This window comes from Leptidea sinapis, chromosome 45 (assembly GCF_905404315.1).
Source record: "Leptidea sinapis chromosome 45, ilLepSina1.1, whole genome shotgun sequence".
Lineage (NCBI taxonomy): Eukaryota > Metazoa > Arthropoda > Insecta > Lepidoptera > Pieridae > Leptidea > Leptidea sinapis.
Genome location: NC_066309.1, coordinates 3,781,796 through 3,809,121, shown reverse-complemented (window position 1 = coordinate 3,809,121; position 27,326 = coordinate 3,781,796). Strand labels below are relative to the sequence as shown.

The 27,326-nt window shown below is 36.0% G+C and overlaps 1 protein-coding gene and 1 long non-coding RNA gene across 2 annotated transcripts; both read left to right on the top strand.

The window, feature by feature from the left end:
• Window positions 1-7,123: 7,123 nt before the first annotated feature.
• On the top strand, window positions 7,124-8,995 carry LOC126977557 (uncharacterized). Its single transcript, XR_007732233.1, has 2 exons — window positions 7,124-7,207; window positions 8,059-8,995. It is a non-coding gene; the product is annotated as an uncharacterized LOC126977557 (long non-coding RNA).
• A 6,999-nt stretch (window positions 8,996-15,994) lies between these two features.
• LOC126977511 (uncharacterized) lies at window positions 15,995-27,033 on the top strand. The gene is made up of 7 exons (XM_050826362.1): window positions 15,995-16,141; window positions 17,810-17,880; window positions 18,262-18,445; window positions 19,213-19,415; window positions 21,339-21,464; window positions 25,041-25,067; window positions 26,736-27,033. Exons 1-7 carry the CDS (start codon window positions 16,105-16,107, stop codon window positions 26,997-26,999), a joined length of 912 nt encoding a protein of 303 aa, XP_050682319.1. The 5' UTR covers window positions 15,995-16,104; the 3' UTR covers window positions 27,000-27,033.
• Window positions 27,034-27,326: the final 293 nt, after the last annotated feature.

The window sequence follows — 27,326 nt, the reverse complement described above, 5'->3', positions numbered from 1 at the left end:
TCTAATAACTTTAAGTATTCTTTATTATTTATACTTTAGTGCTTACCTTTCTTTATCCAATGGGAATTTAGCCATGAAAATTCTCTTACCCATCTTCCTGGTCAAATTTTAAACCACACATTTTACAAGTTTTTTATTATATTGTATAGCTTAGAAACGTCTTACGCATTTACTCTACAAATAAATAAGCAAATTCCCCTTATCAATACACGAATAAAGTAAAAGAAAACGACAAAAATTCGTACGGCGTACCAAAAATTGTTAACAGTCACTTTAATTTTGAATGAATGACATCGCACATGACACTCAATCAAACCAAAACAAACAAGAGTCGAATATATGTTAGAGCGAGACATCGTTTGCCGCAATTGTTGTTAGTACGCGTTTCATACATTTTCAAGTTTATTAGATGGTTGCGCCAGGCTGATATTACTTAAGAGATCAAAGGAAAACTGACAACATTGACTTGGGTGGGGTGGGGTGGGGGCACTAACCTCTATTATATACCACTGGACTGGCGGCTGTCAAAGTGCTTTTGTGCCTGTTTAATATTCGCCATTCAGAGAAAGTCTGCGGTATTAAAACTAGTAATGACAACGTAGTGGACAACATAGATGGTGGGAAACTATTTACAAAAAAAAACATTGTGTAATTTATTACGTTGATTCTTGAAGTATAAATAACACGGAAAACGATCGAAATTAATTCAAAATACTTCAGTGTATTGTACGTTTCTTCGCAGCTATTTGTATTCTACGTCAAAATTAGTTCTCTGGACGCTCGCAAGTGGCGCTTCAAATAGGCACAAAAAATTTGCTGTCAAACATGTGGAACAGCCTGTCCAGTGGTATTTATACAGGTCAGTGGGTGGAGGTAACGCTTGGAATATTGACACTATAATATTGTTGTGGTAACGGCTTGAGGAAACGTTAGATGTACGTTTACGTCAGTTGCAACTAGAGTACCTATATTCTTTGATGTTTTTTAACTGACTTCAATTGAATTGAATGAGGAGTTTCCAATTCGTCGGTATGTTCTTTTTTATGTTTGCTACCTCAAAACTTTAGACTGGGTGAACCATTTTTGATAATTCTTTTTTTATTTGAAAGCTGGTGCTTCCCGTGTGTAATTTGGTCCAGATCTTACAATGTCTTCCATGGGAAAAGCATAAAAGTCTTAAATTTGCTATTAGTACGTGCGCGACGTATAGCAAAATGGATGATATATTTACGAATAACTCAATATCGCGCCAACCGATTTCTATGATTCTTTTTTATTGGAAAGGATATACTTCAAAGATAGTTTGGTTAGGTTCTGATTACAGAATCCATGACAAAGTAACGGAACACTGTCTGTAATCAAATTGCAAAGCATTTACGTTCATTGCTGCATTGAAAAATTTAGCATATCTACACATATTTAGACAAATTGTTTGTTAGTGTACTTCAAATTCAATAAAAATCATAAAATAAAATAAAAATTTAACTATTTTTGAAGAAGACCCTTCCTCAGGACTTACCATTAAACCTATCAAATTCGGCCAGCTACTCCACAGGCACAAAATTGTTAATATCTGCACTAATGGTATAAAAAAAGTAGGGATCCGTATCTGTATCCCATATAGGGATAATAATCAGCCAACCATTACTTCTTCTACAGTCAGTTACAGGAAAACTGTTTCATCTCCTCCACGTTTTAGACCGACTTTGAGTAAATCATATGACAGAGCTGCTCTCTATCAAGCTATCATTGCTAATGTTCCTTCAGCTTTCCCGAATGGTTCTGCATTAACTCATCAATCTATTTCTTCTTCCTCAACACAGGATGACAACCTCTTGAAGGTGCTCATGTCCATCATATTATCACTTATAACAAAAAATAATCTTACCCTACCGTCCAACGTTGCCCATAACTGTCACAAATCCTTTCGCTAGGTAAAATTCATGGCCCCAGTGTCCATTCTGCAATGGAACACCAGAAGCCTTCGTCCTAAGAAATCCAGTCTAATTCACCTTATTAATAAATATCTTCCTTCTGCTATCGCCATCTCTGAGACATAGCTGGTCCCTGAATCACACTTCAGGGTCCCTGGTTATGTGTGCCTCAGAGATGATCGGGCAGAAGGCATTGGTGCGGGCTGCACCTTATTTATAAGACGCTCCCTTCCTTTTTCCCCAATTATCCTTCCTAATCCTCATCCAGGTATATATATTGTTACAGCGAATGTGATGAACATCTCCTTGGTCTCAATCTACATTCCTCAACTTCAGTCAACATTGCAGATATTCTCCTATTCCCCCTCCTATTATTATAATGGGAGACTTTAATGCTCATCACCCTTCACGGGGCTCAAGTCATACTGACTATTTTTCCCTTTCTCTGTTGGACATTTTTGATGAAATCAATCAATCATCATCATCAATGATGGCTCTCCAACCCGCAGGGTTTAACCTTCTCAAAATCCCAAAAGCGGAATTTCCAACCACTAACCATGTTAATGCAGTAGAGAATTACATAAAATTAGCAAATGCCAAGATAACATCTGCTGATAATAACTTCCCAGTGAATAAACATTTCTCGAATAAAATTTCAACTCCTTGGTGGAACGCTGAGTGTACTACTGCTGCTAAGGAAAGAAAATTAGGAAAAAATTACATAAGAAACATGTCTATATCTTTGTGTTCTAACTTCATTCATTACAAAACAGTGGCTGGTAAAGCTGCATATTTATTTAAAAAAAGAAAAAAACAAGGATGGATCAACTTTTGTAGAATTTGTCTCCAAGCACTTCATCTTCAATTGTTTGGAAACAAATTAAAAAATTAGAGGCTCACTTTGTACTCAAGAGTATGATTTGAATGTGGATTCATCTATATGGCTTGAATCCTTTTCAAATAGGATTTCCCCCCTTCAGTTCCAAATAAGGACTATTTTCCATCCCCTCCAAACTTACTTCAACTCACAGTTTAGAGTCTCCCTTCTCTTTCTCTGAACTTCTTCTTGCGCTGATTGGTCTAGTTGGCTCTGCTCCTGGGGCAGACGCCATTCACTATTATTTTATTAAAAACTCTTCAATATGTAGTTGAATGAACAAAAATATTGAAGTTGGCAAGGAATATTACCTAGGTATAATCAATAACCTTTTTGATGTTGGGATCATCCCTCCACCTTGGAAAATTCAGGTAATTATTCCATTACTTAAACCTGGCCAGAATCCATCTGAAGCCTCTATCTATAGACCAATCGCCCTCTCTTCTGCTCTTGCAAAAGTCTCTGAAATTATGATAAAACATAGACTTGAGTGGTTTATTGAAAACAATAATCTCCTTTCCAACTCTCAGTATGGTTTCAGAAAAGGCAAGAGTTCCCTAGAAAACTTAGGTATCCTTAACTGACATTAGAATAGCACTCCTCAGAAAAGAACACCTTTTGGGAATTTTCCTTGACATCGAATCTGCATATGATAACCTATCACTTCTTCTACTCAGGAGTAAACTCAACCAGCTGAATATCCCTGTGAAGTTATCTCGTTTCATATGTAACATGTTAATGGAGAGAACAATCACTATAAAAGGCCCATCCTCTTACCTCCCTCCCAAGTCAGTTTGGAAAGGTCTACCTCAAGGCTCAGTCCATAGTTCCCTTCTATACAATCTGTATATCTATGACCCCAGTAGCACAATATCCCCTTTCTGCCAAATATTGCAATATGCAGATGATATTGTCCGTTATTCTTCTAACAAGTCCATTTATAATATTCATCTTAACATTTAAATTATGTACTTGAATATCTGTCTGAATTGAATGCAACATGGGTTGTCACTATCAACATCTAAAAGTAAGGTTAAGTGTTATTCACAAATAAAAGACTTTTTCCTCTTATTAAAATTAAAATTTATAATGTAGAGTTACCTATTGTCACTGATGTAAAGTTTCTGGATTTTTGGTTGGACCAAAAATTATCATGTATAAAACATTTTGATTACTTATGTCTCACAGAAATGTGAGAAAAATATTAATATCTTGCGCTCTCTATCAGGTGTATGGTGGGGAGCTCACCCCTACACCCAAATATTATCATACAATGCAATCATTCACAGCCATTTAGGTAATGGTGCTATATTCTTAATACCAGGAAACAAAGTAGGCCTGCATAAATTGGACAAAATCCAGGCTAAGTGCTTACGCATAATATTGGGAGCCATGAAATCCAGCCCTATGAATGCAATGCAAGTTGAGTGTGTGGAACCTGCCCTTTCTCTACGCCGTCAATTTCTTGCCAATAAATTTTTCCTACAACTAGCTGAATGTCATGGACATCCTTTGTTTGAAAAATTAGTACAAGTAGTTGCTTTGTACAGGAATAATAATAGTGATCCTGTAGAAAAAAGACCCTGCATCCTCCACAGTTACCTGTTATTTACTCACCTCTCTAACCCCCTCTTTCAATATTCTAGATTGCCTCTATATACAATGCCTTTCAATGCACTTACTTACCAACCATCAGTAATTCTAGACGTGGGCATTAATAAGTATACTATGGAAGCCGATAAAATTTTCACTCATGAAATGCATTCGCATTTTCAAAATTATCAATAAGATCTTCACTGATACTTCAAAAACAGACATGAATCCTGTTGGTATTGCAATTTAAATTCTCTCTACTAGAATTATACTGAGTTATCGCTGCACATCTGTCAATTCTGTTTTTACTGGGGAATCAATTGCCATACTCGAAGCTACTTTTTTGTTAATACTCATGGCTTGAACAATTCTATTATGCTTTCAGACTCTAAAAGTTGCCTTCAATCAATACTATCAAATCCATTTAAGTCAAAAAGTTAATTTCCAATTATTCTTAGAATAAGAGAATGTTTGAAAGAGTGCTACGGCCTCAATATTAACATAGTTTTAGCATGGATTCCAGGTCATTCAGGCATCCTTGGGAATGAAAATGCGGACTCCTGTGCGAGGTCAGCTACTCAAACGGGTTCTCTTCAATATTCAGAAATTTTCTCTCATGACTTGCGCACCATCCTGAAACCCAGTTGCATGAGACTTGGTCCAACATATGGCAAGTGTCCAAAACTTCTAAGGGTAAATTTTATGCAGAACTCCAACCTGAAATCCCTCAAAAACCTTGGTTCTGTAAATTTAAGATTCCCAATAAAACTGTTATTTCAACTATTTGTCGTTTACGCCTTATCCACGCCTGTACCCCAGTTTTCTTAGCTAAACTTAGGATTAGAGACAATTCCCTTTGTGAATGTGGCCTACGAGGGTAACGTGGATCATCTGTTCTTCAATTGTCCCATAATGCAACCTTCTTTGTACAATTTTATACCTGCTGAAGTTCCCCGCCCAACTTCCTTTAAATGTCTCCTCTCCCTAGTTTTTACTCTTTTTGTAAATATTTTGCATAAATATATTAAAAAGAATAAGATTAAGTTGTAAATATCATTAAGTACTTGTAATAATTTATGTAATTATATTTGTGTATGTCCTTTTTAGTCTAACAGCACGTATATTTGTTTCAGGTATAAAATAAGAAAATAAAATTTGTTTCAATCTTTAGCACCCATCACTACCAATCAAATTAGAATACAAAAATTCTCTAAGCTTGGTGGTCTACCTTAACGTGACATTGGCAAACTTGTGGTATATCTTCCACAGGAGCCATAGTAGGAAGAATAGAATAGAATAGATTCTTTGATGGGATTACTGCCATTCTAAAGCCGTGTTTTCGTGTTTGTTAACATAATAACATGTCTTATAAATCGATTAGGGGCGTGGTTTAACAAAAACATTTACAATTTAAAGTAAAACAATTTGAATAAAACATCCTAATATGTTTCCCGCGACAAATGGATAACATCATCCGCGTTCGCCTGCGGGAAGGGCAATTAACGCATAATATGTTAGCGTAGTTAGCGACAATTCTATTTGTTTTTTTTTGTCATGGAGTGGAATAGCCACATCTTCTTCATCGGAACTAGAGCATTAAGTAAATGTTGTACCATAAATAGTGTGACAATAGGCCATCACATAATATTTTTGTAATTAATTTAATTTTTGTGTGCTGTTGATTCAACAATAAACAACAAAAAAAACTCATATTTGAAATTAATCTAAAACATATAGGCCAATGTCGATAATTTTTGAAACCCAAAATATAATAGTAGGATGAAACCCATTGGAAATGGAAGAGTATGTAACAAAAAATAAATTACGGGCGATTTGAGGTCGGGAAGTGGAAAGGGGGAGGGGGGGTGATTAATGGTAGAAAAAGGGTTTATCTCGATTTCCGACAAAACTGCAAGTCCTATGGAAATAAGTCAAATGGCAAAGTTGTAGGTAATAAAATATCTACAACGTTTGTTGTTACAATTTTTTGACATAACCTCAAAATTTATGTGAAAAATTCAAAGAACCAAGTTTTTGGTTTTTGAAGTAAAACTTCTTTAGGCGCGACTTGGGTAACTGAAATTTTTTCTGACGGAAGTAACGCTCAGTACATAAGTCAATTGAAAGAATTTTTTAAGCGATTATAATTTAGTGGTTTTAAAAAATATTTCAAATTGTTCAGTAATATTTTTTAAAAATATCCAAGTGTATAATTTGTTAATTTATTACTACATTCGACATTTTGCGACATTCGCTAATTAGTTTTTGGTTTCTTCGCCCATTATTAGGACAGGCAAAGGGTTCGAGCCCATACAGCCATATTTGTTAATATTCAATAACAACTTTATATTGATATATGCTAATAATAATTTGTGTGTGTTAATAGCTATTGAAGGAATTTCTTATTATCATTTATGTAATTCATGAGTGAAAATTTTAAAATGTGCGAATAGTAGTTAGTAGTTAGAAATAGAATATAAAATGATAATAATAATCTGTCGACTGTCAAATAAAATGGCGGAATCCCAGGAATATTTTACTCTTTCATTAATAAAAATAAAAGAGAAAATCAAGAGCCTGATAATGACTTGACCTGTAAAGTAAGTGTTTATGTTCTGATGAATAATAATATCAAAACATAACATTATAGCATTCTTTGTAAAATATATAAAATCTTACTTGATAAAATAATATTAATATATATTAATAAAGGCATTTTTTTATTTTAGGTAGAGCTAATGCCAACTTTGTTCAAAGATGTAGTTGTAGCGTCAGCGTTTCTTCAGTAATACGTGAGTAGTAGGTAACACGGCTTCATTTAATGTATATATAACATAATTTAATATCTTTATGTATCTGTCAATTATTCCTAAAGTTAATTATTATTATGTTTTACGTCAATCGCGTGTAAAGGTTACACACACATACTTTATTTTTATTTTTATATTTTTCAAAACTAATTTTTTTTCACGAAATTTGATGAAAATTTACTTTTTTATGTCCCAAATACACTATAATTTACTAGAATTGATAATAAATAAAATAAAATAGATTTATATTTATTATTTCACATTATTTTGACTCAAATATCGAAAAAGAACCCTTTTTTTTCAATCGAAAATCCACCTGTCAAAATATCAGATTTTTTCAAAAAAATTGTCTAATAATATTTTAGTGTTATTCTATCCATTTTTTTTTAAATTCTTATTGATTAATTGTAATCGTGTATAATTATATTATTGCTGCTACGAAATAACATGTATGAATTCTCTATTAAACGCCTTTTGGTTGGCTTAAATTGTAATTTTTAATTTTTTACACTATCGGAAAGTAGAGATTTTGACGAACAGAAAAGAGGCCTATTATTTGAAAAAAGCTGATTTTGACGGGCGAATTTTCGATATTTGAGTCAAAATAAGGAGAAAAAATTAATATTTCAATTCTAATAAATTACAGTGTATTTGGAATATAAAAAGGTAAATTTTCACCAAATATCGTGAAAAAAAATTAGTTTTGAAAAAGAAAAAAAAAACAAAATGTTTGTTTTTTTGAATTTTTCACATAAATATTTGAGGTTATGTCAAAAAATTGTAGAAACAAAAGTTGTAGATCTGTTTGTTACCTACAACTTTGCCATTTGAATTTTTTCCACAGGACTTGCAGTTTTGCCGGAAATCGAGATAAGCCGTTTTTTAAGAAAACTAAATACATTAAATTTACCGTACCAAATGTCAAAAATGTAAATGCAAATGTTTTGTTAAACGGAGAGGTGATAGAACCGGTGGAATCTGCTATATTTCTTGGCATAACTCTAGATTCCAAATTACAATGGGGCCCCCATTTTGAAGGATTGGCGAACAGACTTAGTTCTGCAGCATACGCGGTTAACAAGATTAGACAATTAACTGACATACGGCGCGACTAGTATACTTTAGTTATTTCCATAGTATTATGTCCTATGGTATATTGCTATGGGGCACGCTGCTGATATTAATACAATATTTGTGCTGCAGAAGAGGGCTATTCGCGCTATTTATAACCTAGGTCCTAAAGAATCATTGAGAGCAAAGTTTAAAGAAATTAACATCTTGACTGTTGCTTCTCAATATATTCTTGACAAAGTAATGTATGTTCATAGGCACATAAGTGAATTTGCCAGAAACTGTCATAAGCATAATGTTAACACCAGGAACAGACATAAACTTATGATGCCTACTACTCGGCTAAGTCGAGTTAGTAAGTCTTTTGTGGGGCGATGTATATGCTTTTACAACAAGATCCCAGAAAATGTTCAAAACAAAAGTATAACGTTATTCAAAAGAATTGTGAAAAATCGTTTGTGTGGTAAAGGTTACTATAACATAAATGGCTTTCTTAATGATACCACAGATTGGGAATGGAGTGACAATAATAAGTTTAATTGTACAATATTACTTTGTAAACATATTTATTCGATGAAAAAAAAAGCCCGCTGAGTTTGTTGCGCCCATTCTTCTCAGGTCTGAGGCATTCATTTTGGAATGGGTGGTAGTTTTTGACTTTCAATAAGTGATGTCACATCCTATTTTGAATAAAAATATTTGAATTTGAATTTGAATTTACCTTAAAACTCCCCTTTCCACTTCCCGACCACAGTTCTCCCGTAATTTATTTTTTAATACAGTTGCTCAAAATGTGGCGAATTGCAGTGACGTATAGCGTTCGGGATGTGGGCTATTTCATACGAGCTTTTTCTTTACCTTTTCCGAACTCGTGCGTTCTCTTTCCCAACTGTCAAAATAATATCTTTTAAAAGAAAAAAAACAACCACGAAGTTTTTACAAAAAAAATTGGTAGAATTTTTTATGATTCATGCAAATATTTATATTTATATATAAAAAGAAGGTACTAATTTGTTTCAATATCAGATTTAATGATTTGATTTAATTCGTTAGATTAGGTTTCATTTCATCTTATTAAATTTCACTTTCATTTAATATCAATAAAAAAAATCTTCAGAGAACATTTTACCGTAAAAGTCGCTACATATCTACATACGACGAATTTATTGCGTGGAGAGTAGAGAAAAAAACAAATAGTTTTTCAGAAAATGTTATGATGGCATACTTCTCCGAACTCTTAGCAAAATTAAAACCTTCTACGTTATGGTCGAGGTTTTTGATGATAAAAAGTATACTGAAAATGAGGAACAACGTGGATATAAGTGAAAACCTAAAACTAAATGTTTTCTTAAAACGCAATCAGACGGTTTTACAACTAAAAATTCAAAAATATTAACATCGAATGAAGTGGAAGGGTTTTTGAACGAAGCTCCCGATGATCGTTATTTAGCCACCAACGTAATTTATTAATAAATTCTTATATTTTTCTTTAGTATTCAGTTTACAAAATCGCAAAATACAGTCAATATATTATTTTGAAAAAGATTAATCAAATCCCTTTTTTAGCAGGTTGCGCTGATTTTTGGCGTTGTTCCTTGCCGCAGAGAGGGGTAAGCCAATACTTTAAAAGATATTGAAGCCCGTGGAAAAACACTACTAATCAAGATTTCGAATACAAAAAATAAGATACCGAGAAGCTTTGTTGTTGAAGGAGATTTTCTTAGGATAGTGCAAAAATATATGAATCAGCGGTCCCAAAAAGCAAAAACCGACCGTTTTTTCCAAAATTATCAAAAATGGAAGTGTCAAGTAATCGGTATACACAAATTTCGTAATATGTCAAAAGAAATAGCTACGTTTCTTGGTTTGCCGGATGCTTACAATTATACTGGGCACAGCTTCAGGAGGACCTCTGCTACATTATTGGCAGATTCAGGAACCAATTTGACGTCCTTAAAGCGACTAGGAGGTTGGAAGTCAGACAAAGTCGCATAAGGCTATATTGCTGATTTATTAAACAACAAACTAAAAACTGGGAAAAACTTCACACAATCTGACTGACTGGATTTTAATTCAATTGATTTAAAGTCTAGTCCGTCTCCTTTACATGACAATACTGAAGAGAACGTTCGTCCATCTACCTTCGTTGATAATGATAATTCATTAGATTCAATTCCATGAACTAGCAAACGCCATTGTATAACACCTTTGACAAATATACATGAACAATCATACGAAATTAATAATCTTCTTCTTAGTCGGACACTCTTGTCAGAGTGGTCGTGGTTGCGCTGACGAGGTACATGGTGGAGTGTTCGGTGGGTCAACATCCTTTTTGAGGGTAGATCTCCTGGCGATGTGCTTCCATTTCTGACGGTTAGAGGCGTTGCGAGTACACTGGACTATGGTGGATTCAGTAGCCTTTGTGATGGCGTCTATCCAGCGGGTTGGCGATCGACCGCGTGCTCTCTTGCCTTCCACCTGGCCCTGAACTACCAGTCTCTCCATCGAGTTCTCATTTCTAGAGACGTGACCAAAGAACTTCAGTATTCTTAGTTGCACAATTGACGATAGTCTGTCTTTAATACGAAGCTCTTTGAGGATGGATACATTGGTGCGAAATGCCGTCCACGGGATCTTTAGGAGGCGTCTCCAGCACCACATCTCTAATGCATCGATTTTAATAATACTTTGTCTCAAACAGTAAATATGCAACCTAGAACTTCCCCAGTATTCCCGACTCTTTTCAATGACAGGCTTTCCGCACGTAATGAAATATACTCTTTCCTTTCGTTTTTGTTATATACTCTTCCGTTTCCAATGGGTTTCATCCTACTATTTTTTTTTCACTTCTGCACTGGTTTAATAACCAAAAACAGATGCAGCGGACGGACTGCTTTTCTACCATAAAAAATTGGCGCAGCGGACTCGGCTTACGACTGCAGCAAAAACTGCAACAGCACTGCAACGTGACGCACGCAACAGCCATTATGCAGACAGACATCTTAAAACTGACATAACATGTAACGGTTATTGCCAATTTGCCAATACACTAAACAACATTCACATGTACGATGCTTTAATATAATTAAAAAATATATAATTTTTTATGAATTGTGTTATATGTTTTATACTGATGCGTCTAAACACAAACCAGAACATTTTGTAGGAGTTGATATTTATTTATTAAAGATTCAATGTAACATTACAGATTAAATATAAAGTGTTACAAAGATATTATACTAAAGAAAAAACAAGCAATGAAAATTATAAACTAGTTCTCTTATTTTATAGAGCTTACAGGCATCATACTCTCAAATCTTTTCTTACATTCTTTGACCAAACATTCCATCGAGCTGGTTCAGATAGATCACACTGTGGTGCTACCTCAAGTACAGAGTTTAGAAGACAGATGGCTCGTATAACAGGCGTGTGCTTATGCGCTTGCGTGCGTGCAGGTGGCTGCGCTAATAGTGCGTGTAACCGCGCGCGTACGTACGAGGTCGGTACAAAGAAACGCAACAAACGTTGTAATAAGTATATGCAGTCCACACTGCCCCCAATTATTTTGAGAACAAACTTAGTAAGAGCTACGTACCTACGTAACTGCAGTGAATCAAAGCTCAGATGTTCTTGTAAAAAGAGAGTTGGGTACATAAATGGATAGTATCCATATTGCCTCTTATACAAATGTCTGAGGAATTGTTTTTGGACTTGTTCGATCATTAAAGTATATTTGCTCTCATGTGGGTTCCAAACAAGTGAGTTGCACTCGAGAATACTACGGACTAGCGCCATGTAAAGGATATATAATATTGACCAAAAAATAAATGTCCTTTTCATACTTCAGTTGTTACTGTTGAAGCGCTTAACATTTTGGATAGATTTTAGATTTAGATCATAGCAGACAGTACAAAAACAACAAACCCCGTATATGCCATTGTTCTCTGTCATTAAAATGGACAAAAGAATTACCACCATATTGATAAAGATTGCGCCTTGGACATATAACCTGTCCAGCCTAGATTGATAGTTTTCATATAGTAGATATTCCTAATTACGAATGCGGACATGACTTAGGAGATTGCTGACTTTACTGTCTTTATTACTGTTCATAAAGGAAACAACAATATATGATACTATTTATAAAAATGTAATACTACTAATAAAACACTGAACTAAAAGTAGAAAATAATTAAATTATTTTCTTCTTTTAGTGCGCCTCTTTTGGTACATTTACCTGAGGCTCGTAGTGTCGTTAGGTGCATGACCGATCCTTAAAATATTTTCCTATTCTTTGGTATTTGCCATTCATATTATTAGTTTCAGTTAGTAATATCTGAATGCAATAAACCGGCCTTTAGAACCTGGAATGTAGCACTGGGTATAAAAGAATCGCAATGTTTTAAAGACGAAATTAAACCGTGCCTCCCAATTATTTAAGCAGCAGATCGCCCTTTCGAAAGTACCTACGTCATCGAAATAGACGAGCATCTTTTAAGTTACCCGATTGGAATATACGCACTAAGCTACTTTTGGTAACTTCAGTTAGTCATCCCTATCGCTACTACACGTGGAGTATAATAACCTGGCCCAAAGGCAAAATAAAAAGCCATCTTCTGGGCACTCTTTTTGCCTCCTACTTAATTCCTAACGATGATGGAAAGTTACTGCCGAACATCTCACGGTGTCTTATCCATATGCCGGAAGTACAGTTCAGACGAAGTGAAGTATTCGGCGAGCTGTGTTTTCCTTGGACGTAACAAAGTCGAGCCTATGCGTTGACGCCGGTGTAATCGCGTTTATTCGACCGGCACTAATATTCAAAAGGCGTACTCAGGGATTCACGGAAGTCACCCTTTGTCCATCCGATCCAAAAAAAGGGGCAGAGGATCCTATAACAGGCCTTTCGCTGTTCTACCTCGTATATCGTGGACGGTATAATTAACTGCCAGTTCTATGCCTAAAAGGCCACCAGTGGAATCAACGACCGATAGTACGGCTTGCACCATGGTCGATCGGCTGGTTATTTTCTGATCTTTCAGATAGATGTGCGGCGGCTATCGAAAGCAAGGGAGAAAGGTCTTCGACCGTGTATGACATAAAGCGCTCCTTACAAAACTTCCATCATTTGAGCTTCCGGTGTCTCCCGAGAATCTCACACACCAGCAGATCGCTGTCGACGGATATTGGTCGAAACTAAAGCCGAACGAACGATGGATTTTCCAAGGGCGTGTACTATGGTACAATACGAACCGAACCGATGGCAATACTGGAGATGTCATACACATGGGCCATGCACGTCTCTCACAAGAAATCATCGACCAATCAATCTCTTAGTCGACCAGTGCCAGAATAAACTTTTGTTTTGTACAGAATAGAACACCGGGTTAAAATTAAGCCTGTTCAGTTTAACCAAAGCGGACTCAAGTTGACGCGTTAACCACTATTAAAAAACCATTCGTCGTGTCACCGCTCTTTAACAACACTCCACTAACTGCCTGGCCTAGTAGGTACCTATCGGGATACAGGGTCTCGAAATCTCGAGCGTGTACCAATTCTGTCATCTCAGATCATCATCGGAAGGAAAAGCCAAATTGACTTCAAAAAAAGGGTCATAAATAGAGAGAGAGTCAAGGCTATATATACTTCAAGACAACTATTTAATGAGCTTCTTTGTGCGATTAGTTCAGGAAGAAAACAAATCGGTACCTTTAAAAAACACAAATACTCTTCAAAAGGATTTGTCATGATCATACTATTCGGTTAGAATTATTAGTTATTAAAATAGCATTTTAGTTATGGATTTTCTCTTTTGTTTATAAATATATTTTTCCCTCGATTGAATACGAATTGGATCTTAAATAAACAAGTTGTGTTTGCCTATATTTGTATCTTCATTCTAACATGGTAATTTAAAATTTTGTATTATCCATTATTCTATTTATGATGTAAATAAATAACAGAATGATCACTAAAAATCATATCACCCGTACGCTCGTTACTCCTCTTCCTTATAAAATGAGTCTAACATGGATTAACTACAGGATAATTTTAGCATCATGCAATAAGATTTTAAGTCCACGCAGATGACGAATTAATCTATATATATAAAAATTAATTGCTGTTCGTTAGTCTCGCTAAAACTCGAGAACGGCTGGACCGATTTGGCTAATTTTGGTTTTGAATTATTTGTGGAAGTCCAGAGAAGGTTTAAAAGGTGAATAAATATGAAAATGCTCGGAATTAAATAAAAACAACGATTTTGATTTTTCTTTGATGTGTCCCCCGTCGTCGCTCAGAAATCAAATTAAATAGTGTGTGTCTGTCAATATCAAATTGAAACCTTATAAATAGCCAGTATTTCATGAATAATCGAAAATAATAATATAATTTCATAAATACCGTGTATTTTTTTATTTGTTTTAATAAAAAAAGGATTCCTTTTGTTTGTTTTTAATTTATTTTACACAAAAGCTTAGGTCTTTTATTTATCGATTGAGGCAGTGCGAAGTCTGCCGGGTCAGCTAGTCTATATATATAAAAATTAATTGCTGTTCGTTAGTCTCGCTAAAACTCGAGAACGGCTGGACCGATTTGGCTAATTTTGGTTTTGAATTATTTGTGGAAGTCCAGAGAAGGTTTAAAAGGTGAATAAATATGAAAATGCTCGGAATTAAATAAAAACAACGATTTTGATTTTTCTTTGATGTGTCCCCCGTCGTCGCTCAGAAATCAAATTAAATAGTGTGTGTCTGTCAATATCAAATTGAAACCTTATAAATAGCCAGTATTTCATGAATAATCGAAAATAATAATATAATTTCATAAATACCGTGTATTTTTTTATTTGTTTTAATAAAAAAAGGATTCCTTTTGTTTGTTTTTAATTTATTTTACACAAAAGCTTAGGTCTTTTATTTATCGATTGAGGCAGTGCGAAGTCTGCCGGGTCAGCTAGTCTATATATATAAAAATTAATTGCTGTTCGTTAGTCTCGCTAAAACTCGAGAACGGCTGGACCGATTTGGCTAATTTTGGTCTTGAATTATTTGTGGAAGTCCAGAGAAGGTTTAAAAGGTGAATAAATATGAAAATGCTCGGAGTTAAATAAAAACAACAATTTTGTTTTTCCTTTGATGTGTCCCCCGTGGTTTCGAAATCAAATTGAAAGAATACATAGTTTAAAATGAATAACTAATTAGAATTTTTATATTTTTCGAACTTTCTCAGGAGGTAAAAAAAAACTTAATTTTAGCTAACTATATCAGATTATTTTTATGTAGATTGATTAATCTTAAGTTTTGTCACAAATTAAATTTCTGAAAGCAAACAATTTTATTTGAAATTGAGTATCATAACTGTGTGTGTCTGTCAATATCAAATTGAAACCTTATAAATATCCAGTATTTCAGGAAAACTCTGTTTTGTAAGTAAGGAATATCGTAATCGAAAATAATAATAAAGTTGCATTCATACCGAGCATTTTTTTTATTTGTTTTAATAAAAACAGGATTCCTTTTGTTTATTTAAACTTTATTTTATACAAAAGTTTAGGTCTTTTATTTATCCATTGCTGGAGTACGAAGTCTGCCGGGTCAGCTAGTATAATATTATAATAAAATATGTACGACTGAACAAATTTGTAGAGCAAAATAGTGATAAAAACTGGTTGTAATCAAACGCATTGTAATTTCATTTCATGTTTTGAAAGTTTATTCGATCGTGTGTGAAGCTGCATAAACAAAATATTATTAAAACTGTAAGTCAGTAGGTAGGTAGATACCTAATCAACAATTTAGTTTTCTGATAACTAAATATGGGTGCAGGACAAATTGGTGGAATTGCAACGTTAGGTGAGGATGAAATCATGGTAAAAATTATACTTAATTAGTTCTTAAATTTAATTTTTAAAATAACATGTTATGAGTCTTAGGGTAAATGCGATTTTTTCCCACTTTTGTGCTAGTAATTCTTACATATGATACCGTTCTAGAATACTTATTAATTGAGCAAGTTATTAAGATAAACAAATGAATGTCATTCATTTTATACACTATAGTGTTGCTATAGCCAATCGAACTTAGACACAAACAAATTATGCTAATGGAAAATTAAGGAATAAAGTAGGTACTATAAATTCGACAAGAATAAGTTAATAGACATCTAGCCTAGACGAACCCAAATACACCCAGACAAAAAACGATCTTTCAATGACTTTAGGGTAATAGCAACCATACAACTAACGCGTGGTATCACTTTTTCTATATTTCAAATAAGCTCACTAATTAAAAAACCGTCAAACTTTATCTATTTTTTTTGCTTATCTAAAAGCTATAAGATAAACGTTTTCACCCTTGTCCTACCTATTCTGGGACACCTAGTAGATAGATAGTGTGGAGGGGAACAGTGGACCACGAGGTATAAAGTCACAATGGACATATTTTCGGCGTGAAGCCATAGAATATATAAAAGGTGAAGTTTAAGTAAGGTTCATTCATTAAGACAGAAATATTAAATTAAAAAAATAAGTCAAATATTTCGAGCAGATAGGTACGTACTAGGGTGCACTAGACTAGACCAGAGATGTGAGAAATACTCTATTTGTAGCCGAACCTGTGCTAGCGGATCAGCCAAGGTGAAAGTATTACTGAAGTTCATTGATCAAATGGCAAAATGCCAAGATCTGCCAGTTTTCCAGAATCGAAACCCGCTTTCGATGTTTTTTGAGAGCAGGGAGGCGATAGCAATAGGCCTATAGCTGGATCCGAAATGTTTATGAGTTCAGGACTACATCTTTTCGGTATGAGCGGTGGAATGGGCGCAGTTGTACCGATGTCAACTTAGGCACACATGGTTTGAGGACAATAAAACCAAGAAAATTAACTAAACAGTTTACTGCCTCAACTGTACTCCAAACATTGAGCCTAATGAAAATACGAACTTTCGATCTTGCCAGAAATACTGAAACAAAGAAATATAAATTTTCCATTGCAAATAACATTTATTACTTTTACAGTGTGTTAGTTCAATACATAAATATAAAACATTTACAATATAAAAGGCTTATTCGAAGTTGTCTCCAGTGGCTGCAATACACTCTTTCCATCGGAAAATTCTTCACTGCCAATCGTATAGATTGTTTTAGGAACTCCAACTGACCATAAATCATAATCCAGCGGACTAGACGGCAGCCAGTATTTAGCTCTGATAAAGTCCGAAACTTTCGTATCCAACCAAGCCTGCGTAGATCTTAATACCCCACCAAACCATCACTGAAGTCGGATAGTGCCCACTTGCAGTCTGTTGACTAATTGGGAAGCTTCCTTAAGCATGCTTAAGCATAAATACGGTCATTGCTCAATTGTAAAATATTTCTCATCCTTAAACAAAACTTTTCTGTGACCGCCATTTGTAGTGAAAATAATTGCATTTGGTTCCATACCTACTTTGTAAACAAAACAGTATTAAAGGCCAGACTAATATATACTTAATAATAAACAGCTTATTTACTTTGTTTTTAGTGGACATAGATTTCAGAAATGCAGCTGGATTTTTGGGAGAGCCAGCTAAGTCAATTGAGGGACAACACATCGTACGTATAACCTACATAATATTTTCCTAATTTTTTTATGTAGTCATAGTATTGTAAATATAGTTATAAGATTTGTTTTGTTTGAATAAATTATTTTTTCCTCAGATTAAAGTTATGTTAGTTCGGACCTTCCGCCGCGCTAAAGTTTTAGACTTTGAGTTCACCCTTCTGAGTGTGTAGCCTATCTAGCACAATTTGCAGCATTTGATCTACTAGTAAATCGATATTATTGCAGCGTGAACACAAAAATAAAAAAAGACTTCCTATAACTAGAGGAAATTTTTTCGTGCCACTAAATAGGTACACAGGAAAATTTAATTTATACACGTGGTTCAAAGCTTTATGAAATCTATATAATCAATCAATTATATTTTTTTTTAGGTCCACTACCTGTCGCACGCTATGATATTTTGCGTTGGGGCACTTTTAGAAGCTCACGTCGTATTAACTCCTGCTATATGCGTTTACGGTGAAAGATACAAATTCCACGTGTTTGCTGGGACACATAAGTTTATAGATGGTCCCGGTATATCTCGTCAGGTTAACCATTTATGCGTTCATAGAGGTAAGATTGCCATAAAATTAGACGAATATAATATAATTTAATGTAATAGGATGGCCTATCGACAATGCGTCCTTACTGATAATTGTAAATGCGAGTGTTAATCAAATCGCTTTTTCGTTATTTAGAAAATAGATACTAATGAACTGTTTCCTTAGTCTTTTTCCAAACATACTGCTTCAACTGATGTTAGTTCAAGCATAATTTTTTGAAGAAGCGATGAGCTGACCACCTGATGGATAGCGATACCTTCTCTCCACACGATTTCGAAACCATAACTATGCTGAGTTGGGGGCCCATTGGCGTCATTAGACCATAATTAGATTAGTATAACTTTAAGAACTTTTATCAGAATGTATAATGACGTCAATAAACATTTTTTCTTTCTTTCTTTCCATTGACAGTGATAGTAAACTTCTTACTGAGACTGATGAACATGATGTTTATAGGCTTAAGAACAAAATGCATTACGAAAGGAATCTAAAATTGACCCAATTTCGATATAAATATTGAGATTAAGAATATATCAATCTAAGAAAAGTATGATAACTGAAACATGAAATGACGTCACGCTTCCTTGATTTCTCATGGGTGACGACTGACGTCATAATCGGCTATCCAGACACTTACGAGCATTTTCACCTGTAACCAATGACTTTGACAATTCAGTAATTTGCGCTACAGCTAATATTAAAGATTTCTTGAAAATAATGAATGTATTCCGACATTATAGAAGGGAATTCAAAAATGTCTATTTTTTATTCCTACAGGCTACAATCATTCCATGCGCTGGAACGAGTGTTCACCGGACAATCTTGCTCTATTAGTTCTTGGACAGCAGTTTTCTTTTAACTCGCGTGAGAGTGGCTCAGACTTTTTACCGAACCGAGTCCGGTATGGAACTACGGCGGAATTAAAAAAACATATAGGAGATACTACCTGCCATTATTTTGGCTGGGGGAGCAGGCGCAACGTAAGTTATGTTTGTTTTTTAAACCGGAAAAAAACCTGGTTGGATGAACCTTGTGATATAATGATTGGGATGGCACACAGCACAACTTTGCGATACCTACCATAGAGCGTAAAAAAGTAGATTAGAGATATAAAAAAGGTTAACAGCCTTCGCTGCCGAAGGATTGAAGTAAGATACCTCGGGAAGTAGCTGGATGAGCCCAAAATTAAATTGTTTCAGGCTTATTATAAAGATTTCAGTGCCTGGCAGTATCGCTGTGGACTTGTGCTGGAGATATCCATATTAACGTCCCAGGACTATAACTGCTGTGGTACATATGTGCAACTGTGTGTTTTAGTATATGTTTTTAAACTTTTATCATCGCGGAACTTTAACCTTGTTATTATTGTGACGGGTACTCACGATATATATCTCGGAGATTAATTTCGATTTAAAATCGGTCGTCACCGTGTTGGTATCCGCCATGTTGTTTTAAGTCGATCAGTGCGCACAACCGGCGCGGGCGCTAGCTTGAAGACGAATGTGACTTCTCAATGAGCGCTCTACTGATGGACAATTATAACTAAGTTCAATCACGTCACCGACAGTGACGTACACAGTGACAACTTCAAACACACTTTGAAAGATGACGTTCGCATCAGTTCAGCCCAATACACAGAGTAGAATATAATCATACAGGCTATATTACTTTTATATTCTAATTCTCCGACATATATTTTATTGAATTGATGTCAATATTTCGATCCAATTGCATGAATCGTGGTCGCGGCGGGACTGCGGAGGCGGCGAGAAACACTTGACACATTGACACTAATAGTTAATAATTCATGCAATTGGATTGAAATATCGGCATCAAATTAATAAAATATATATCGTGAGTACCCGTCATAATAATTACAATATGTGTGCTAGCTGTGCAAGCAACAGATCGATCATAAAACTTCAACAATAAAGATAAATGATTAGATTGAAAAATAAATTATGTTAACTCTGTGTACCTAAGTACTAATAAGATGCCACAATATAAGTCGCGCAGAACGCTGTCAGAACCTTAGTTGGCAAAAGCCATCTTATTTGGTAAATATCAATTAATAATATCTATTGTACAAAATTAGTGTACATTATAATAACAAGCAAAGTATAGCATCAAAAAAAATTAATAAAGAAAAGCACAATATGCACTTCAGATTTAAATAGGTTGCCGTTAATTAATAGGGGGACAAACGAGCGTACGGGTCACCTGGTGTTAAGTGATCACCGTCGCCCACATTCTCTTGCAATACCAGAGGAATCACAAGAACGTAGCCGGCTTTAAAGGAAGGTGTACGCGCTTTTTTTGAAGGTACCCATGTCGTATCGTCCCGGAAACACCGCACAAGGAAGCTCATTCCACAGCTTAATAGTACGGGGAGAAAGCTCCTTGAAAACCGCACTGTGGAGGACCGCCACACATCCAGATGGTGGGGATGATATCCTAACTTGTGGCGTGTCGTGCGAAGGTGGAATTCGGCGGCAGGAATCAGGTTAAACAGCTCTTCGGAACACTCCCCGTGATAAATGCGGTCGAAGGCACACAATGAAGCGACGTCTCTACGCAACGCCAAGAGATCCAATACTCCATGTGTGGCCGGACCTGCGCTTTGTAGAGCGCTAGAATGTGGGCCGGCTTGAAGTATTGCCGTGCTCTATTGATGACGCCCAGCTTCTTCGAAGCCAATTTGGCTTTGCCCTTCAGATGGCCACGGAATTGACAATCGCTCGAGATTTCGAGACCCAGTATTCCGATACGACAAATGGGGTTTTTTAAGTAGTAAACGCGCAAATTTCTATGCTAGCCAAGAATTGTTCAATATAAAGTACATACTACCTAGTAAATAGATAAAATATGAAAATTATCCGTGATTATTAGTCATATGTTTCTAGGGTTACCTAGTCCCATTGTTGATTAACCTTCTCCGTGTGGATGCAACAATATTACCGGATGAAAATTGCCTTGAAATATGGAATAATCAAGAGAAATTTTTGTGCTTGCAGCAGCCACGTTGTCGGGTATGTTCAATAACTTATTACTTACGTGATATATTTCGTATTCACAAAATGTACCTTTGGTTTTAAGCGAATAACTATTGAGTACTAATTTAATACTGTATCTATCGTTATGCAAATTCAAGTATTTCAACGGCGATACGACATGGATATTGGGATTATTTATGGCTGAATAGACAAAAGCCAAAAACTGGCACTTGCACAACGTTGTTAAAAATTTAAAACAAAACAGTGACGGTTAAGTGAGGAAGGTACGGTTTTTGGGAGTCAGTCTTTTTCTAGGATCATATTCTTCTTTTCTGCAACTATGGTAATATCATTCCTCGTCGGAGTTCCTAAGAACTACTAATATATTGCAATCAAGTATGTCGAGTAGCGGCTTTTAGTCAGCTTTTGTAGGTATTTCCATTTTATTTACTTTTCTGTTTCAATCTTAGTGCTAGTGATAGGTATATTGACAAGCACACAAGGAACAGTAAACATATAACCATAGGCATAGTTAGCGATTGGGTCGAGGGAGCCGTCTGACTTATCAAACCTAAAATGAGACTGAGTTGAGAGACGATTTTGATAATAGTGATTTCATAAATAAATCATTACAAGAGGATAATCATTTAGTCAAGAGTTAAACGTGACAGTATATAATTATTTTTTTTTTATTTCTCGAAATACATATTTTACAAAATGTGAACAAATATGATACTTACATTGTAAAAAACCACAGGGGTTTGACCTCAATGCATAATCTTAGTTTACGCCTTATTTTAGTTTTTTACAAATAACTATAATCTTAACATTAAATTCTATATACAATTATTAATATAATTAGAAAGTAACAATCGGCTACAAGTACATTACTTACATACCTACAAGAAATCAACTACAGATAATATGTATCTTTTTTTTATGGAAAAGGAGGACAAACGAGCGTACGGGTCACCTGGTGTTAAGTGATCACGGCCGCCCACATTCTCTTGCAACACCAGAGGAATCACAGGAGCATTATCAGCCTAGAAGGAAGGTGTACGCGCTTTTTTTAAAGGTACCCATGTGGTATCGTCCCGGAAACACTGCACAAGAAAGTTCATTCCACAGCGTAGTAGTACGTGGAAGAAAGCTCCTTGAAAACCGCACTGCGGAGGACCTCACATCCACACATCCAGATGGTGGGGATGATATCCTAACTTGTGGCGTGTCGTGCGAAGTTGGAAGTCGGCGGCAGGAATCAGGTGAAACAGCTCATCGGAACACTCCCCATGATAAATGCGGTAGAGGACACACAATGAAGCGATGTCTCTACGCAACGCCAAGTGATCCAGCCGTTCACAGAGCACCGGATCCCCGACAATTCAAGCTGCTCTGCGTTGCACGCGGTCAAATGGATCGAGCTGATACTGGGGTGCGCCAGACCAGAGATGACAGCAATACTCCATATGTGGCCGGACTTGCGCTTTGTACATCACTAGAATGTGGGCCGGCTTGAAGAATACTCAGGCAATAGCCGTGCTCTAGTTACGACGCCCAGTTTCTTCGAAGCCAATTTGGCTTTGCTCTCCAGATGGCCGCGAAATTGGCAATCGCTCGAGATATCGAGACCCAGAATTCCGATACTAGGCGAAGCTGTAAGGGAAGTGTTGTCGAAGAGCGGTGAAACAACAATTGGTTTGTTTTTGTGGTAAACGCGCAAACTTGAGTCTTTAAACTTAAGGGGGTTAAATTGGACAAGGTTCAACTTACCCCATTCCGCGACCTTCTCAAGAGAGGACTCGATAGAAGACACAAGTTTCTCCCGGCACTGGTCGACGACTTCCCGGAGAGACCTGAATGGCCCGTGTATATGGCATCGCCCGTACTGTCGTCTGCATAGCAATGTATATTGAAGGGTTCCAACATATTATTAATATGCAGAAGAAACAGTGTGGGAAATAGCACACAGCCTTGGGGCACTCCAGTGCTCACGGACTTGGGATTCGAGCAAGGTCCACTTGCATAAGCTCTCGGGAAGCCCAAATGATGGAAGTTTTGAGAGGAGCGCCTTGTGCCATACACGATCAAAGGCCTTCGCTATATCCAGGCTAATTGCCAGGCCTTCCCCCTTGCTTTCAATAGCCGCCGCCCATCAATGTGTTAGGTTTACCAGAAGATCACCTGCCGACCGACCATGGCGAAAGCCGTACTGTCGATCGTTGATCAACTGGTGACCCTCTAGGTATACCAAGAGCTGGCGGCTAATTATGCTCTCCATGATTTTGGAGAGCAGGGAGGTAATAGCTATACGCCTGTAGTTTGCCGGATCCGAACTGTTTCCCTTTTTGGATCGGATGGACTAGGGCTGACTTTCATGAGTCAGGGACTACGCCTCTTGTATATGAGTGGCGGAATAAACGCGTTAGCACCGGCGTCAACTCAGGGGCACACGTTCTAAGCACAATTGGAGAAATGCCATCCGGCCCGCTCGACTTCCTGACATCCAACGAAAACAGAGCTCGCCTAACAGTTTTCTGTCTGAACTGTACTTCAGGCAAAGAGCTCTGACACCGCGGGATGGTCGGCGGTATTTTTCCGTTATCGTCAAGAGTCGAGTAGGAGGCAAAAAGAGCGCACAGAAGATCAGTTTTCTCTTTTGCTGTATGGGCCAGGGTGTCATTCCTCATGTGCAATGGCGGTAGAGACGGCTGGTTGAAGTTACCAAGAGCAGCTTTCGACAACGACCAGAACTTGCGTGTTCCAGTCGGGTAATGGCCTCGGGTCCTCGACACTAACCTATGCGAAACATAGCGGCACTAGGCCGCTACTTCACGCCGGTGTTCTGTGCGAGTGTGGTAATTAACCCGGATGAGTCTGGCCCGATTGTGCTGGCGTCGTAAGACGGCAGCGTGACTCTCACACTTTTACTAATATTAATTTTTCATTTAACACCAAATACTCTTAAATACTATAGATATTGCAAATGATTGCGAAACTGAAGTGGCAGTGGGTAGGGCACATAGTTCGACGCACAGATGGCCGTTGGGGCAGTAAAGTCCTCGAATGGCAACCACGTACCGGAAGACGCAGTGTTGGTAGGCCCCACACAAGATGGATCGACAATATGGACAAGATCGCCGGAATACGTTGGATGAGGGCAGCGCAGGACCAATCATCGTGGAAATCTTTGGACAGGCCTTTGTCCAGCAGTGGACGTCTTCCGGCTGATAATGATGATGATGATAGATATTGCAAGGGATCAGGGTGGGGCAAAGAAGTTTCTAGCGAGAAAATTGCCCACCGCGACCCCTCTTCTAGCTATGACCATGACGATATCAATTAACATCTTACCTCACCTCATTTGCCTAAGACTTGTAAGGAAGTCTGTTAATGGAACTGATAAGAAAAGTCTTCAAATTCGCGCAATTTGAATAAATGATTACGAATATCTTAGTATGTTCTTAATAGCCATACAAAATTGTTTAACTATCTGTTATGTTAAAGTAGTCTTGTACTGATTACGTAGCTGCTAAGGCCCTACTTTATGATAGTTGTTAGTACTTCTAACATAATTTAATGATGTGTAAAATTACTTAATATTACAATTTACAGTCAGAAAATCATGGTGCTTTGTGCCCGGTGAGTTTTATTACGTAAGCATTTACTTACACAAGAAAATATTTGTTTAATTACAAACCAAACACAATATTTTGTACAGTTTAATTTACATTTCTGAGTTAAGAGTTTACGCACACAAGAATGACACGATGTTGTTACATCGAGGGACTAAAAATAAGTTCTCTTGAATATTGAAGTCCACCCAGGACTTCAATATACCAGCTTATGTTTCGCGATGCACTTAATAATTAATATAAATAGGAAAAAAAAAACACTTTATTAGCAATAAAAAAAACACACACACAAAAGACAACAATTTACAATACATATTAATTAAAATCTTAAAATACTAAGCAAAATGAGGTAACAAATATTATCAAATTTAAAAATAGATAAATTAAAATAACTGTGTGCACGTGATTCCTTGCTCAAAAGGAGCTGACTCAGTATATTGTTGGTCAGTGCAGAAGACACCAACACAACACTGGTTTTCAGCCCTCATGATATTTGGAGTAGACAATTGCTTTCGTCTTCCCATTGTAATTAAATTGTGTAGGAATGACTGAACATTATTATATGTTGTTGATTTTGTCATTTTTTCCAATAAATAATTAGATTATTTTTAAGTCAGACATCATCGCACAAGTATAAATAATAAATTTGCCTCGATTATGCGACAATGATCAAATTTTACATTGAACAGATTGACAAAATTTACTAGGTATCCCTTAAAATATGTCAATCTTTAAGTGTAGTAGAACTTGCAAATATTGACGTGTAGGTTATATGCACATGACATCCTAAATATGTTAAAAATTAACATGGTCAATAAATTGTCTTAAATGATGCTGATATATTATTTCTTTTAGTAACTTTGGTTCATTTAATTCTGACAATAACACCTATTGCTTACACACAGTTTAAGTTTTCCTGTGGCATTTATAACCCTGCCATTAGTGCACGGTCCCTATTTTTTATTTATTTATTTATTAAATTCCGCCAACAAGGTATACACTAATATAAAACATAGTATAATACAAAAACAATAACATTCATATGGTAAGTGATGCCTCAATTATAGGCGAAAAAACATGTTATTTAATTAAATTAAGCCACAAAATAAAATAAAAACTATAGTTATAAGATTTGTTTTGTTTGAATAATAAATTTAAACAGAACTATAATATATTATATATCTACGAATACAATCTTAACATAAATTTACACAAAATATTATCGAAAAATAACGATTGAGGTCATCCCTCCCTTGAAAGAACCGTTTTAATATATTTTTTAAATTTGTGTAAGTTGTGATCAAATATGTCGACTTCATCGTGATGACTATATTCCCTGGTAATTAATTCTATTCAAGGGAGAGATATAGCCTAAATTAGATCCTGCATAATTACAGAGAAATGGATTTTATTTCTTACACGCAATCGGTTGAGTTTTTGGAACAGTGAGGTTTAGTTTCGATATAAGATGAGGAGAATCAATAATATTATGTAGTAATTTAAAGAGAACATACTGTCGAGCAAAGTTCTACGGGACTTAGTGAGTTAAGGTGGAAATACTGTATAAGAAGGAATTTTTTTCGCTAGATTACAGCTATAAGATAAATGCAAATAAAATTTTCTTTGTGTTTTAACACAACCCTAGTTTTATTTATTTATTTCTTAACAATTACAGGATGATTTGGGCACTGTCCTGGTTTGTTCGGGATATGTTGTAGGCATCATGACGTCCCGTCTCATCGACAGGCCCTGCGGCGTCGGATTCCTGGATCTGAGTCTCTACAATAAGTTCCTCACTTGCTCTATCGATGATTCCCGTGACGTCATCGATATTGATGAGGAGTTTATGTCATTCGACTACAAGGGAATCTCACAAACGCCTGCCACACGGCCAATGGTAACGGTGAATATAAATGAAACAACAGATGAAACTCCATGATGTATTTGTTATTTATTAAACTTGCTTAGTATATTATGTTTGTTTTTTTACAAGACCGTAGACTATATAGGTACGTTATGGGTACCACAACGGTGGCTATTTCTGCCGTGAAGCGGTAATGTGTAAGCGTTACTGTGTTTCGGTCTGAAGTACGCCGTAGCTAGTGAAATTACTGGGCAAATGAAACTTATCATCTTATGTCTCAAGGTGACGAGCGCAGTTGTTTGTTCAGGCTCAGGAATAATGTCTGGGACTGTTTTATGGTTTCCTAATGGCGCTTGTATTTAGCTCTATTAATAAATGAATTTATGTATCTATATTTAATCC

Coding starts and splice junctions, on each gene's coding strand:
- LOC126977511 (XM_050826362.1), top strand. CDS start 16,105: ATGGGTGCAGGACAAATTGGTGGAATTGCAACGTTAG. Junction 16,142..17,809: donor TGGTGGAATTGCAACGTTAG/GTGAGGATGAAA, acceptor CTTTGTTTTTAG/TGGACATAGATTTCAGAAAT. Junction 19,416..21,338: donor GCTGGGGGAGCAGGCGCAAC/GTAAGTTATGTT, acceptor ATATGTTTCTAG/GGTTACCTAGTCCCATTGTT.